The 17,415-nt window shown below is 39.6% G+C and overlaps 1 protein-coding gene across 3 annotated transcripts in view; it reads left to right on the top strand.

Annotated features, from left to right (window-relative positions):
• Window positions 1-17,415, top strand: part of LOC126251704 (uncharacterized) — a 220,334-nt gene that overhangs the window by 77,780 nt on the left and 125,139 nt on the right. For 2 of the 3 annotated variants that reach the window (XM_049952297.1, XM_049952296.1), the window contains exons 6-7: window positions 1,395-1,639; window positions 7,535-7,697. The exons of the other annotated variant lie outside the window; for it this stretch is intronic. In XM_049952297.1, coding sequence (XP_049808254.1) covers window positions 1,395-1,639; window positions 7,535-7,697 — 408 coding nt within the window. The remainder of the gene's footprint in view (window positions 1-1,394; window positions 1,640-7,534; window positions 7,698-17,415) is intronic. 3 annotated transcript variants of the gene reach the window in all.

Genomic DNA, 17,415 nt, shown 5'->3' with positions numbered 1-17,415 from the left:
TGCTTGGAATAATTAAACAGGATTCTGTTGTGACCACTTTCTTAAAAACTTTTGAAATGACATGGAGGAGTGAAATTGGTCTGTAGTTTGTCTGTCTCAAGTTTTGTATGAGAGTGTAACTACAGCATATTTAACTCTGTGAAGAAAAATTTCCTGGGTCATTGGTTGACTATAAAAACAGTTTAAGGATAGACTCATAAACTCAGAACAAGATCTTAATATTCTACTAGAAACACCAATATAGACAGCAGATTTATTACTTTTCCATGGCCTGGTGGAATCTCTGTAGGAGTTATACTTTTGCGATTTTTCTTTGTTAGTGGTGTGTGTCGTGTGTTGTGGTCATCAGTCCGGAGACTGGTTTGATGCAGCCCTCCATGCTGCTCTATCCTGCATAAGCTTCTTCATCTCCAAGTAACTATTGCAACCTACAGCCTTCTGAATCTGCTTAGTATCTTCATCTCTTGGTCTCCCTCTATGATTTTTACCATCCACGCTGCCCTCCAATACTAAATTGGTGATCCCTTGATCAGCCAGTTGCAATAATAATGTTGAGCAACTGTTTCTGAGTTCCTCAATTGATGGAGTATTGCTTTTTGTGTGGTTTCAATTTCAGTTTTTGCCCAGCTCTGTGAGCAGATGATCTTGGCACACCAGTTTGAAGTGCCAAACAGTGCATAGATTTTCTCGGACTTCTTTCTAAAGCCTCCATTTTCAGTTAAAACTTGGTGTTCTCTAGGCCTTCATTTGTGTAACACAGATTCAGTCTCTTGAAATTTCTTCAGTAATCTGCACATTGTCAAATCATTGGGAATATGCACACTGGGAAATTTTTGTATGAATTCAAGCCGGCATTCCGTGTACAATTCTGTTTTTGCATATTTCAACACAAGTAACTCTTGTTGAACCTTCGTGTGTACCGTACTGAATGTAAACTCCACAGGAAACTCAAAACAAAACACCTGAACACTCAGTCACACAGTATAAAGACATGTGCTTGGTGTTTCTGTCTGAGGACCAGGCCTAGTGACATACAGGCAGGGTAAGCCCCTGACTCACACAGTTGCATAGTGACATATAGCAACAATATTTGAACCCATTAAACTTGACAAAAAAACTCAAAAGTATTGGTGGTGTCTGAGAACTACGCATAGCAACAACTAATTGGGACACCCAGTGGCAACAGCAGGCAAATGTGCCGCGTGACCCGTGAATCCCTCCTGGGCATCTTCTATGAGGTAGCTTGTATTTTATTATGTAAATACTTCTTGCAATATTATTTTTGATTGCGCTATTTGGGATAAAATTTTAAATTTTACAATTACATTATCATTGATTAAAATGAAAAAAAAACTGGTTGAGTTACAACAATTTCTTTTTTATGTTTATGCTAGGGTCATCATGCAGTCTGAAGGAGTATCTGGAGAAGTGACATTCAGCCAGCACTCACCATTTGACCCGACATGGCTACATTTTAATTTATCATCATACAATGATAAATTTCTTGGGAGGCCTTTCCATTTGACGAAGTACAGGATACATGAACTGCCACCTCCATCCTTTTTTGCTGAAAAAAGTGGCAATAGATGTTTTCAAACAGGCAATGTGTACAATCCGACTGATATCAATCCAGATGATGGTAAGTGCATTTTGCATGATTTTGCTAAGAAAATAATTGATAAAGCACTCAAGAGAACTTTGCATCACCTGCATATCCACAAAGAGTGTGGGCATAGATTCAATGGGAGCATAGAATAAAATCAAAATCTGCTGCTGGATAACATCAGTACCATGTTGTTCCACCCTGTGCATTGTAATATTTTTGCATCATTTGTAAACCCTCATCGCCAGTTTTGTAGAGGCCTCATCACTTCTGCTGTGGAAAACGAGTTGTCATTGTTGTTATCGTAGGCCGAGCTTGTGAGTTCATGAAATGTCTTCTGGGGCAGTACACTGCTAAGACAATTTCTCCCTGCCACTATTACATGGCTATGCCACCAGGGTCAGGTAACAGGCTAGGAGAAACAAGTGGTGAGTGTCTATGGCACTAGCAACAGCTTGCATCTTTGTGCCTATGGTGCATTTTGCCCTGGCTGTGTCTTGTTTGAATGATACAGCAGGATCCTCCTTGCCATGCTATCCACAAGGCGTTTGAGGCATTGCTGCTCAATTTTGTCACATTCCTCGGCAGCAGTCCTTTTGTCATAAACTGGTCCCAAGCATTCTAAATCAGGTTCATGCCAGCAGATATTGAAGAAGATTCCATTAATTTGATTCTTGTCTCCTGGAGGAAGACACTCATGAGTGGATGTTATGTGCTTCTGTATTTCCATCCTGAAAGGTTCACCCATAACTGAAATATTAATTGTAGTGCTGGGCAGTAGGTTGGAGAATCCTCTCTCAATAATGTTTAACACTCAAATTACACTCAACAGCAATGAAAGGTGTCTGACATTGGTACATGACACACTCTCAAAACACTGCAGACCCATCTTTGTGCTAAACCCATCACTCATCTGTGAATAGAAATGTGCCATTTCATGTGGTCCTTTACCCACCTTCTTTACACATAAGAGTTGGTGTTGGGGGTGTTTGTACCGCTGCTCATAGTGGATGCCTAGAGACCAAATTGATAATTTATAATTTGTATTTAGAGTCACCAGCTGGTGTTGTTGACCATGGGTGACCACTTGGAGGCAATCCTTTATTATTTTGTTATTAATAATGGAAATAAACTTCCTAAGTGAGTATATGATCACTGTGAATATTTAGTGAATAAAACTGGCTAGGTCACTTAATATAGTTCTCTATTTGTAATGGCATTTTGGCTATTGCCATCATCAGGTAAAACAAGTTTCATTGTCAATCAAACCAATGTCTGATGGGAGAGTCAGCTCAATGCCAGATTCGGCTTAGGTTTTTTAGACACTGAACCACATTTTAAAAGTTCTAAGTTTTGATCTGATAGGTGGCAGTAGCCAAAATGAAGTTATAAATAAAGACATATATTAAGTGATCTAGATTATTTTATTTACTAAATACCCATTGTTTCATGTCTAATGATAGCAATTAAATGTTTAAATGACATTGACATGGTTTATGATAATTTGGCAGGCAACATGAAAATGCAGACAACCATTCTTGTTGTAGAGTGACAGTGCACGGGAAATATAAGATCGAAATGTATCTTAAAGGCATGTTGATAGACTGAACAATGTGAATGGAGACACAGAGCACTTTACTGAGCTGTATTAGTAAGTCAGGTTTACTTTTATCTCCATCACACAGGTAATGTGTTCGAAAGAATGTCCAGAAAGAGGTTCCTGATTAAAAACACAAAAACTTTGCAAATCATGAGGGGTGGTGTAAAACTTTTTCTCAGTAGTTTATAACAGGACAAATGGGTATGACAGAAGAACTTTGAATTCACAGCTATAACAAAAAATTTAGTCTACTCCAGTACACCTCTGACTCTTCAAAGAATTGAATTCGGTGGATAAAACAGCTTCAGACATGTATTTACTTTACAAATGACTTAGTGTGTTAAATATTTTATATTAAAGCATATAAGCAAGAAAAAGTCTAGAAAATGTTTGAAGTTGTGCATAAAGTTTATTGGAAGTCATCAAGTGCTCTCATTATGAAACATTAGATGAATATAGCCTGGTAATTTGTGTTCCATTTAAGTGAAAGGAAGTTTTTCACACATCTCAACATTTATGAGTCTTATCTCCCAAACTGTGTCTTGTACAATAATTTGATTTTGCAGGTACATTCAGCTTTGTGTGGATACTGTCTGGAAACTGTGTTGCAAATAGAATTGTTAGTAGAGAAGTAATAAATTAAAATCTCATGTAAAGACTGTTGGATGTTGCTAAGTGCTCTCATTCTCAAATATTGTATGAATAAAGCCCAGATATTTGTGCACCATCAGTTATGCTGCCTCAAAACAAACACTCAGTTTCTAGCTGTAATACTTGTCTTACTGTGTTAATGTATACCTCTTAATGATTATATTATGACAGTATTTTAAATTTTAATATTCAGCCAATAATTATGTGAAATATTGAAAATTAAATTTTTGTTGCCCCTGGAAGACACTCAGTAGGCAACTTGCAGTTGGTAGTGAGGTGCTGGTTAGTAGCTTGGTAAAAAACTTATAAGGTAATGCAGCACGAAGATAATGTACACAGTTTTTCGAAGTGGCATGATTCTGTAATCTCAGTGATTTTCTTTCATCATTTCTGCCTGCTTGTCTCTAGACACATATGTTTCTAAATAATTCTGAGTTTTTGTTTTAGACAGAATTCTCAGTGTATGAAATGATCAGGAAGCAATGAAAAGGCCATTTAACTGCTTCTAATAATGTTTTTCTCCTTCCTCAGTTTACTATTATTGTTATTGCTCTTCTTGCCTCTCTCTTTGAATTATCCAGAAGCAAATATACAGTCCTTTTGAGCAAAAAATAGGGCTACATTCCAAGCACTAAGGCATATGAAAACATACCCAAGAGTTAAAAATGAATCCATCCTGATTTATTATCTTGTTTATTATTTCAGTTTTTCCCAGCCTAATTGTAATGCAAATTAAGAAAATTCTTCACCAGTCCTATTTGGCTTTACAGCTGAAACATCATCAGTTGTGGATGAGTGTAAACTGGCTTGGTGTAACATTGTTGGTAAAAGCTCTTATGGTTCTAGCTGGATGGCCATGTTGAAATACCATGACATTTCAATGAGTGTCATACTTATCATATTCTTATCAGGATTCATAAATTTTCTTTTGAAATGTTAGAAGATTGTGAATGACTCCCTGTTTGTATGAGAATGCAAGTATTGATACAAACAGGGATTTACAGCAGTCTCACCAATATGAAACATGACAATGGAAACAAATTTCCAAGTTTTTTCTTGTTGTGTGGTGTACCATAATTCAAGATAAGTTCAAAGATCATGTTGTTGTCGAGGAAAGAAGTGCCAGTCACAACTACTTTCATTTTTCAGAAAGTACATTTGTTGAACAACTACTGGATTTTCTGTTGGCCACACAGAATGAAATATACTTCCAGCATCATATCCTGCTACCATCTCTCTAAGGCAACCTCTCGGCCTCACTTTCCTTAATTGGTAGTTTGGTTGGGTAGTACCATTACTTGGCTACCAAACTCTACAGACTTTAAATTCTTGAGTTTTTATTTATTGAGTTATCTGAATGTAGGAGTTTACAGAAGAAAGACAAATAGGTGACATTTGGAGATGTTCTAAGACAAGCAACGTACCAAGTTCTCATGAGGGTACATAACTACATTCCAGCTGATAGAACATCTTCAGAAAATTTATTCTGGCCTACTTAAAATTGATTGTGAAATGTAAATTTACTTTAACTGTTGAAAATGTATTATTACTAATCTACTTTTGTAACAGTACATGCCTGTATGAACTTGCTTCATATGATTATTTGTCTCACCTCCTGGAATATTTACTTTCCTGCTTGGTGCATCAAACAATTGAAAGAAGATATTGCCAGCTCCAAAGTATTTTATATTTTTTTGTGACAAGGTAAGTTGCTACTCACTATATAGTGGAGATGCTGAGTCACAGATAGGCACAACAAAAAGACTCTCACAATTATGGCTTTCAGTCATTAAGGCCATCATCAACAATAGACACACATACGCAAACATACACACACACAAAAACATGCAAATGCAACTCACAAACATGACTGCAGTCTCAGACTACTGAAAGTATGGTTTCAGTTGCCTGAGACTGCAGTCGCGTGTGTGAGTTGCATTTTCATGAGTGTGTGCGCGTGTGCGTATGTGTGTCTGTTGTTGATGAAGGCCTTAATGGCTGAAAGCCGTAATTGTGAGAGTCCTATCTGCGACTCAGCATCTCTGCTATATGGTGAGTAGCAACTTTCCTTCTCATAATAATGTTACATTTTATCCAGGATTTTCCATTGTTTCATTATATTTTTTGTGTAAGAGTGATTGAATTTTTATCAATTTCCTAGTAAAACATTTGGAGGAGTTGAATTAACTGTGCATTAACTTATTCTTGGACACAGACACAGTAATTTATACATCAGGAAACAAGAAATGTAAAATCTATTTCAGTCTTTCCTTCTCATTCTGTGCTGTAAGTCTCCACTGACCTGCGGTTCTGGGTGACTTTACCCAAAATCTACCTGTTTTCCTCGACCTCTCCAGTCCTTTCCTTCACCCCTCTTCCTCCCCCTTCAACCCTTCTCCCTGAAGAAAGAAGGAACCACTGGCTCCGAAAGCTTGTCTAATTACAACCATCTTTGTGTGTGTGTTCTGCTGCCACTTTGTGAGTAGATTTTTTACCTAGCCAACTAAATCATTCTGTCAAAAATCTAATTCAGGTGTTTCCATGTTTTATTGTGCTTTACATAATTCAAAATTCATCTGTCTACACATATTAACCTGTCCATCTTATTTCCTAATACAGTGACCTTTTGTGTTTTCCTATGTTATCCATCTGTAGTGGCATAATCCATGTTGTCGTGGAATCTCTAATAATGGGACAAGAGTGTCACACTAAGTCTCTTTCTGAGATATGTACTGAGAGTATTACATCAAAGAAAATATTGGAGTATCCAAAACATTTAACACTTGTTTTCCAACATTAATCTCAAAACACACATATATATAACAGATGGTTCTGGGTCCCAGTCATCCTGGGGTCCAAGTTACCTACTATTCATAGTTACCCTTCCCTGTCCTACACCTCACTATGCCTCGAGACAGGAACTAATATTTCCAAAAGTGCTAAAAGGTGTCTGTCAGCAGTACCAGCAATTCTGCATCATAATTTTTATACATCTATATAATTGTCATTTTTCTTTCTTCATAGCTACCACATGCTGACCAATAAATTGCCTTACTGCATGGAATTAGTTGTGAATATTTTTACCACTTGAATATCTCCTCATGAGAGAGCATTCATAATTTTTAAATCTCAGTTTTGATATGTTCTTCAAATTGAATGAAAGGGGCAGTTGTGTACAAACATACTTGCTCATCTATCTCTGTATACATATGTATTGCAATAAGCTTAATAACTAAATTAAAAAAAGGCTGTATGAAAAACAGAGGGCTGAAAAGTCTCAGGTTTGAAAGAGTAATGATATTTTAAAGAATGCTTTTTTTGAGTAACATTTAAGCAGTTTGGTGCTGAGTGTAATATTATCAGAAGAACCTAAATATTTATGTTAGTATTTGCAGTAGAAAAAATTTTTGTCAAGAGGAAATTATTAACAATCAGTGCAGCACAATAGCACCTGATAATAGAGTGAACAGTTTACTTTTCGAGATGGTGCACGCCTTTGGCACATCATTTCATATTTTTTTGGTTAAACTTCTCCATGCTTCTATAAGGAGTATCATTACTTCAGTTTACTTACATTATAACTTATTTTTAAAAAATTCTAATTACAGTCAGTGGGTAAAACATGTCCCTCATAAAATATCACATTTTTACTTTCAATCTGTTATAACATTTCCCTTTAGGTTCTGCAAGCCAAGATACATATGGTGTTGGAGATCTTAGTGGAAAACATAATATGTGGCGTGAAGAACAAACCTTTTCTGATTTGAATGGCAGGTACTGGGATATTTATCTACCACTTCAAGGTCCATACAGTGTTGCCCACAGATCCTTAGTGCTTTACAAGTAAGTTGGAATTTTTTGTTAGTGACCTTCATTGCCTCAATAATAAATAACAACATGCATAGAAATGGTGCAATGGGACAAAACAGCTGCAGGTAGACCTTTATACAGCCAAAAGATGGCATGCTTGAAAATATGTTTCTTGGTGAAATGTATTGCTTGTTATGTACAAGAAAAATCTATAGTGAAATTTCTAGTACTTTTGGAAGAAAGGATATTGCAGTAAAATGGCTTAGCCACAGCCTAGTGGATTATTTCCAGAGTGAATTTTTAGTCTGCAGCGGAGTTTGCACTGATTTGAAATTTCCTGGTAGATTAAAACTGTGTGCCAGACCAGAAGCTAAACCTGAGACCTTTGCCTTTCAGGATCAAAACCTCTACCAACTGAGCTATAAAAGCATGAATCAAGACCTGCATTCACAGATTCACTTTTGCCCATACCTCTTCTCCCACCTTCCATTCTTCACAGAAATTTTCTTAGTCTTGCTTGGATAGCTCAGTCAGTGGAGCACTTGCCTGTGAGTGGCAAAGGTCCCAGGTTTAGGTCCCAATCTGACACACAGTTTCAATCTGCCAGGGAGTTTCAAATCAGAGCACTCTCTGCTGCTGAGTGGAAATTCATTTGGGAAACATTCCTTTAGGCTGTGGCTAAGCCATTTAGGTGCAATAATTTTTGTACCTGAGATATAGTTTGATATTCTGGGATAATTCTGCAGCTGCCTTTAGCACTTTCAGAATCCAGAAGAGAGCTATAAGGATCATTAATGGAAGCAAAACTGGAGACTCCTGCAACCCTTTTTCAGAAAGCTGGAGATCCTAAAATGCCACATAGTGCCAACTAAATACAGACTAAAATTCACAAAAATTACATTAAAATAAATTTGAACCCTACTTGTGTTACTTGCTAATACACAACTTTGTCAAAAGGAAGCAACACACACGGCACTTAAGCTGTTTATTAATTTTTTTTCCATCCTGTGTCATCAATTATTTGTTGAATATATTCCAATCTCTCTACAGTTTTTATGCTCTACAGCTCCCTCTGGTACTGTAGAAGATATTTCCTGTTATCTCATCATGTTTTATCATCCTATCACTTCTTGTCAGTGTTTTCCATATATTCCTTTCTTTGATAATTATGAGTAGAAACCCCTCACTCCTTACCAGTCCACCTAATTTTCAACATTCTTCTGTAGTACACATCTTGTATGGTTTGATTCTCTTCTGTTCCAGTTTTCGTACAGTCGATGACTCACTACCATTGAATACTTTGGTCCAGACATACATTTTCAGAAATTTCTTCCTAAAATTAAGGACATGTTTGATACCAGCAGACTTCTTTTGGACAGGAGTGTCATCTTTGCATGTGGTAGTCCCTTTTATATGTTTTCCTTGATTCATCTGTCACAGGTTATTTTGCTTCCCAGGTAGCAGAATTCTTTAAATTTCTCTACTTTGAGATCACTAATTTTTATATTTTTATGTTAAGTTTCTCAGTATTCTGATTTCTGCTACTTCTCATAATGTTCATCTTTCTTTAGTTTATCGTCCATCCATATTCTAAACTACTTAGACTGCTCATTCCATTCAACAGATCTTGTAATTCTTCTTCATCATTACTGAGGATAACAATGTGAATCTTATCATTGATGTTCTTCACTCTGAATTATAATCCAACTATTGAACATTTCTTTTATTTCTGTCATTGCTTCTTTGATGTATAGATTGAATAGTATGGATGAAAGACTGTATACCTGTTATTATCCAATGCTTTGGTCCAGACATACATTCTCAGAAATTTCTTCCTCAAATTAAGAACGCTTGATAACAGCAGACTTCTTTAGGCCTTCCAATCTCATTGTTCCATCTTTGTTCTTTTATGTGTTGGTATTTATGTTACTCACCTTTGTTTATAACTCACTCCTATTTTTCTCAGATTTCTGAACAATTTGCCCCATTTAACATTGTCAAATGCTTTTTCCAGCAAATCCTATGAATGTGTCTTCATTTTTCTTCAGTCTAGCTTCCATTATCAACTACAATGTTAGATGTGCCTCTCTGGTGCCTTTATCTTTCCCAAAGCCAAACTGATTGTTATCCAACAGTTCCTTAGTTTTCTTTTAAATTCTTATGAATATTATTCTTGTCAGCAACTTGGATGCATGAGCTGTTAAATTGATCATGGGATTGTTCTTGCACTTATCTTCTCTTGTTATCTTTGCTACTGAATGGATGATATTTTTACAAAAGTCTGATGGTATTGCACCTGTTTCATAGATTATACACACCAATTTGAATCATCATTTGATCCCCCACTGATTTTAGAAGTTCTTATGGAATGTTATATATCCTTTCTACCGTATTTAATCTCAGGTCATCCAAACCTTTTTTTAAATCCTGTCTCGTAATACTGGATCCCCTCTGTTTTCCATATCAAGTCAAATTTCTTTTTCTATTGTGTCATAGAGACCTTGGGTGTACTTTATCCACCTATCCACTCTCTCCTCTGCATTTAACAGTGGAGTGCCCAATGCACTTATGGGATTCTGGATACGGATCGTAATATACGTAATAAACAGTTCCCAAGTTTTCTATATACACATATATTTTACCATAAAGACTGATACACATGAACACTGCATGAAGTACAAGGGCAGACTGAATTCAACATGGTGGCTCATCAGAGCAGTTAATATTCCAAAGATTGTAATTTGTGTGGTCAATGTGACCTATTGACGCCACAAACTCTTTAATGTTGCATTTTCTGTATGCTGAGTCAATCCTTCTGCTGATCATTTCTTTTTCAACTTCTTTACATTTTTCCTGCAGCCATTTCATGTTGGCCTCCCTACACTTCCTATTGAAGTAATGACAATTTCATACTTATACTTTGACATTTTTTTATATGGGGTTTTCTCTGTGCTTTTTTTTCTTTCTTTTTTCTGTATCTTGTGTTCATAGTTGTATTGTGGTTGTAACTGTAATTGTGATAAGTAATTTACCTAAATGTCTGGTAATTTCTAGACGTAAAAACAGGTTATGGAACTAGGTGCTAGGTTTTACTGTGCAAGAAATAAAGCTGGAAAAACTAATTGATTAATTCAGTACATAATTCACATCATGGTTCAGGAGAGAGAGAAATACAGGATACCATTGTTTGATGGCTCCAACATTAGGAGTGAAACACTTTTAAGTGAGCTAGAATTATTGAGTGACGAGGCAAGTGGTGGCTCAGACGCTGGGGTGGGCGAGTTTATGCAAGGCGTCGAAAACCTGTCAGCACAACATGGGTGGGAGCAAAGGCCACAGAATTCCCGTAGAAGAGTCACATCACACATCATCCAAAATTCCAAGGAACTTAGCCTTGGTAAACATGAGTGAAGACTGCGGGTCTTTGAGCGGAACCTGAGTATCCTCGTCCAAAGGCTGTAGAGCGGCAAGTTCAGATAAATCGACAATACTTGAAACGGCATTGGTGTGCGAGAGGTATTCAGCGGAGATGTTCTCCGTACCTTTGATGTAGCATACGTCTGTAGTATAGTAAATGGAGAGACCAGGTCGAAGTGGCGAAAACATCGGGGGGGGATCCTCTGGCGGGTTGCAGAAGGCGTCCACCAGCTGTTTGTGATAATTAAGAATAAAGAAAGGACGGCCCTCATTGTCAGTGCTGAAATGTTTTACGGCCTCATACACCGCCAGAAGCTCTCTATCAAAAGCAGAATTTTTCTTCTGTGCTGTAGGCAGTTTTTTTGTAGAAGAAATGAAATGGTGAAACTGTGTCACCTTTGCTCTGTTGTAATACTGCCCCGACCACGATGCAGCTGGTGTCCGTAGTGATGAACAAATCAGCAGACGGATCAGGGTGGGCGAGTACGGCTGCCTGAGCTAAAGCTGTTTTAAGAGCCCTGAAAGTCTCTAGCATGGGTTCAGTCCAACGGACTGGTTTGATGCCCGGTTTGCTGGAGAGCGAGTCTGTCAGCGGGGCCTGCATGGCGGCGGCAGAAGGTAGATGACGGCGATAGTAATTTATAGTACCTAGGAAACGGCTAAGTTCTTTGTACGTAGCTGGGAGTGGCAATGACATGATAGCCTGCACTCGGGATTTGGGAGGCTGTATTCCGTCTGCGGAGACAGTGTAACCCAGAAATGTCACAGAAGACTGACGCAATTGGAATTTTTCTTTGTTGACCTTGACACCATTGGATGCCAAAGTCTGGAGGACCTGGGGAAAATAATCTTCATGGTCGTCAGTCGATTTGCTGGTAATGAGTACGTCATCCAGGTATGCAAATTGTCGTAAGACTGAGTCAATGAAACGTTGCCACATTTGTGCCGCATTCTTTAAACCGAATGACATGAATATGTACTGGAACAAACCGAGTGGCGTGATGATCACAGTCCTTGGAATGTCTTCCGGCACTATGGGAATCTGGTGATAAGCACGTTTGCAGTGAATCTCACTGAAGATTGTGGTGCCCGATAACATATGAGTGAAATTGTTTGTGTTTGGCATGGGGTAATTGTCTATGACAGTGCGAGCATTTAAAAGTCTGTAACCACCAAGCATTTGAAAAGAACTGTCATGTTTGGTGACGAGGTGAATTGGTGAAGACCAATTGATGTCTGATGGCTGTAGAATGCCTGCCTCCATAAGTTCGTTAATTTGCTGCCAGGCCGCGCGCAACTTAATGGGGTTGAGGCGTCTAACCTTGTGTCTAATAGGAGGGTGGGCAGTGGTACTTACCTTGTGTGTCATTCCGTCAGTGACGGAAGTGACTGAGAACTGCACACGAGGCTGAGTAACGTTCTGATGTGGAGTTTTGGGACAAGTGGGGTGCAATGAGGCGTAGCCGTTAGCGCGAGTGGGAAAAGGCAGTACGAAAGTCACGTGCCTATTACACGAGTGCGGCGTGTGCTTGTTTGTAGAGGTCAGCTGTGCACACAGCACAGAGTGGAGTGGGGCACACAGCGACTGTCTGTTGTTAACTTTGCCTTGGGTAATCGGCATGGGCGAGAGAGCTGCTGGCGTTGCACGACGGACAGTGATGGCTGCCGAGTTGCTTGGCTGGCGTTTTGGAGAGGAGGAATGTTTATCAACAAATGGGGTGGCTGCCTGCATAGTGAGCGTGGTCGTGCTGTGTGAACGATTGTTATTAGAGACACTGTTTGAAACACGAAGCACTGTGTGTAGTGGGCGCTTGGGCAGTGCAGAGGTCACTGAACGCGAATCGTCACATGCAATGAATGTTTTTTAACTAACCTGTTGAGTGTTTGAACTGATGCTTGGTGATGAAGTTCGATCTGGTGAAGGAACTGTGGATTGCAGTTTCAACAGTGAGGTGCGGGTCACAACAAGCTCGTTGTAAGTGTGAGCAATGCATTGTTTCAGCTCATCGTTCTCCCAGTGGAGGTACACCGCTGAGTCGTATTCTGAAAGTAGGTTAGTGACACAGGTCACAATCTTGCCCACAAAGGCAGAACAGTTGCGAACTAAATCCCATGTTGCGGCGGAAACAGAACTGTTAGTAAGGGTGCTAGAGCATGGTATCTATTGTGGTAGACAGGTGGTGTAACACTGAATACTGGACTACGTTCAGGGAGAGCTTGTAATGGGACAAAAAATCCATAGTGAGAATTGGTTTGTCAATGTAGGCGATATAGAAGGTCCATGGGAAACGCAGAGAAGGTGATAGGTGCACCATCACTTTCACAGAACAGACAGTTTATAATGTTGATGTGTTGACAGCTCGTAGGAGAGACTTCGTCGGTGAAAAGTCGGTAGGAGCCAACGATTGAGGTATGATAGACATGTCAGCACCAGTATCAGTTAGGTAGACAAACTGTGATGAAATGTCTGTTACATATGAACAACCGCTCAGCCAAGGGGATGAGTGGATGGAGTGCAATGTTAGGGGATGCCTGTGAAGTTCCTCGCAGGACTCGGCGTCACTTAGTTCCTGCAGTCAGCATTTGGGTGTTGGCAAGGTAACCTGCACTTCTTGGCCTCAGCCCCAAAAATCTTGTGGTACCAACAGCACGGATGTGGAGGTGGCAGTGACTGTGATAGTGGGGGAGGCTTCTCATTGATCTGTTCTGGGACATAAACCGGGATGTATGGAGCATGGGCGAGTCTTGAGTGCTCAGAAAGAGGAGAGAGCGAACAAGTACTGCCTGGCGGTGTAGAAAGCGTGGAAGTCAAACGGGCCCTGCCCCTGCCTGCAGACGGCCAGTAAACAGGAGGTATAGTGTCACACAGTGAGGGGAATAAGTTGGGTGTTTGTGGCTCAGGAGCGCATACAGCTGATCTGCTATGCCTAGGCTAGAACCAATAGACTTGAAAAAGTGTGGCTGTAGGTGTATCTGTAGGTCAGTAGGTAACTTGGCAGACCATACCGCCTACAGAGTGATATCTGGCATCATGTGTTCACTCATGAGTAACCTGAGGTGGCACCAAAGTTGACGTAGTGTGGTCCCCCAGGTGCTACTCATACAGAATCTTGATTATCAATTCCTGTGGCGAGTAGGCAAGTCAGTCCAGTATTGTTTTCTTGGCGAACTCGTACTTTGGTGGCAGTGGAGGCAAAAGTAGGAGATCACAAATTAAATCCAAGTGGTCGTGAAGGTGTGTGACCAAACATAGGAACTTGGAGTTGTCATCAGTCACTTGGTGCAGCTCAAAGAGGTGCTCCACCAGTGCGAACCATGAAACTGGATTGTCCTCATATAGGGGAGGTAGCTTGGGTAGGCGGTCTGGAGGTGGAGATGAAAGTGGCTTCGGCGTGTCTTGGAAGGCCTGCGGTCCCACTGCACAAGAGTTCATGCTGGGATCTGGCTTCACCGGAACAACGGCTGGTTGTAATGTCTCTGAAGACACACGAAAACATGACGTGGCAGGCATGGTTGGTACCATGGGAGCGATTGGGTGAGCTGCGCATAATGAGGGCCTGTAAACTGGACCATAAATTTCAGGAATAACACTGACATTGTCCAACTTGAAAATGACATGGAAGGCTGGCACAGCAGATGCAGACACTACTGCAGAAGGAGCGAGCGGTTGTATGGTCGGAATCGAGGCCCCCATTGGTGAGGGGGTTAGGGAGGGGGGTGGCCTGGAGCTTAAAGTGGCAACAACAAGAGTTTTCCACGCACACTGGCCACACACCCTTCATGGTAGGACCAAAAAACACTGGTGAAACCTGTTGGCGGTCGCACTGTTGTAGTACAACATTGCTGGGTGAAGAGGCTAAGTTGGGTGCACTCATACCCACGTGGTCGCGAAATTGGGCTGCCGATCCAGTGGTTTGTTCTGGTGAACTGGATGCATAAAAATGCCTGTTACTGATTTGTGGCCGGCCACAGTGGTCTAGCGGTTCTAGGCGCTCAGACCGGAGCCGCGCGACTGCTACGGTCACAGGTTCGAATCCTGCCTCGGGCATGGATGTGTGTGATGTCCTTAGGTTAGTTAGGTTTAAGTAGTTCTAAGTTCTAGGGGACTGATGACCACAGATGTTAAGTCCCATAGTGCTTAGAGCCATTTGAACCATTTGAACTGATTTGTGAGGAAGGCAAGGCTGGCGTAGCTTGGTGATAGTTGAATGCTTGTGTGTTTTGCACAAATGGCGGCGTTGCACACGACACTATTGTAACCAATGTCTTGGCGAGTAGAGGATCAAAGCACGTGTGTGAATTTTGGTCCCTTTGAACTTTGTACGAGTTATTGATCGTCACACTATTTAGTAGATCATCCACTTCACTTTTCACTCGTTGTTGTGTGTAATCCGGCAAAAAAAGCCTGAGTCCATTGAGATAAGTGCATATCACTCAGTTGTTGTGGAGTCGCTAAAGTAGAGGCTATCCTCGTCGAAGATCGTAGATCACTGTCCGTTAGTTGTGAAATAGCCGACGGCAGAGGGGTTGTATTGGCCTGTTCTTAAGAGCTGGGCCTCCAAATCTTTGTAAAGAATGTTCGGTGATGTAGCCATGGCACCAGACCTGAAACCTGTTGATTCTATATGACGGGCGCGGAAGTCGTGGAAGACGTAGAACTTTTTGTCTGGGGTCACCAATATAGGGTTCTAGATAAGGATCGTAATATATGTAATAAACAGTTCCCAAGTTTTCTATATACACATGTATTTTACCATAAAGACTGACAGACATGAACACCGCATGAAGTACAAAGGCAGACTGAATTAAACATGGCGGTTCATCAGAGCAGTTAATATTCCAAAGATTGTAATTTGTGTGATCAATGTGACCTATCGACGCCACACACTCTTTAATGTTGACTTTTCTATATGCTGAGTCAATCCTTCCGCTGATCGTTTCTTTTTCAACTTCTTCACATTTTTCCTGCAACCATTTCGTCTTGTCCTCCCTACAGTTCCTGTTGAAGTAATGACAATTTCATAATTATGCTTTGACATCTTTTTATATGTGGTTTTCTCTGTGCTTTTTTTTTCTTTCTTTTGTCTGTATCTTGTCTTCCTAGTTGTATTGTGGTTGTAACTGTAATTGTGATAAGTAATTTACCTAAATGTCTGGTAATTTCTAGACTTAAAAACAGGTTATGGAACTAGGTGCTAGGTTTTACTGTACAAGAAATGAAACTGGAAAAACTAATTGATTAATTCAGTACATAATTCACATTCATGGATCAGGAGAGAGTGAAATACAGTATACCATTGTTTGATGGCTCCGACATTAGGACTGAAACACTTTTAATTGAGCTAGAATTATTGAGTTTTGTGGAAAAGCTCTACATGAAAATGGTTGATTATGCTCCAGGATGGCACAACTGAACAACATGAATAGAAGAAAGCTCAGAAGGGAGAACGTAAAAAATATGATAAAAACCACAAGTCATAAATAATCCAAAGAATTTCAGATTGTTACTTAGAATATGCCAAGGACAAGGAAAGAGCCTAAGATCTGTACAGTGCATGAACTCAAACTTCTGAGCAGAGAGGTAATTCAGAAAGACTCTGTTGACCATAAAGTTTAATGCAAATGATGATACTCTTGAAAAATCATTTTTTAAAGTTTGATAAGTTAATACTTGATTTGAAAGCATTGAGTGCTAATATTGAGGTAACTAATGCAGTGTCTAGTTTGTTACTAACAGTGCCTCGAGAAAACAAAGTTGTTTTTACTGCTCTGGAAACCTTATCAAGTAAGCAATTGAAATGGAGTTTTGGAAGGAAGAGACTATTAAATGAAGAAGCAAAATGTTATAATTCTACATGTCATTAAATGAACAGCCTTCTTCTATGGCATTTGTCTCACAGCAAGGTTAAAGGAGGTGCAAGTGACACCTAAGTCTCAAGGTATGAATGATGCAACAAAGCTCAGTGTAAATATATCTATTAGAGATGTTAGAAGCCAGTTCATATTAGGGCACAATGCAAAGTTAAATTGTCACAAAAGCATAAAAGTAACAGTTCTGCAAATGTAGGAAAAAGTGCAAATTAGATGCAAGTGAAAATAATTTTTCTTTCTCTGCTGTTACTGTAAGATTTCCAGATGGCAAAGTAGACTGGTTTATAGGCTCAGGGTCAACATAACATTTAATTAATGAATCTCTTCCTTTGATGAATGTGAAGGAACTGGAAAATCCAATAAGAATAAAGGTTGCCAAAACAGATACATCTTTGTTTGTCAGTAAGGTTGGAGATGTTGATGTTGAAAGCATGATTTGTGGAAAGAAACTTCAAACAAAAAT

This window comes from Schistocerca nitens, chromosome 4 (genome assembly GCF_023898315.1).
Source record: "Schistocerca nitens isolate TAMUIC-IGC-003100 chromosome 4, iqSchNite1.1, whole genome shotgun sequence".
In the NCBI taxonomy this organism is placed as follows: domain Eukaryota; kingdom Metazoa; phylum Arthropoda; class Insecta; order Orthoptera; family Acrididae; genus Schistocerca; species Schistocerca nitens.
This window is presented reverse-complemented; position numbering and strand designations above follow the sequence as displayed.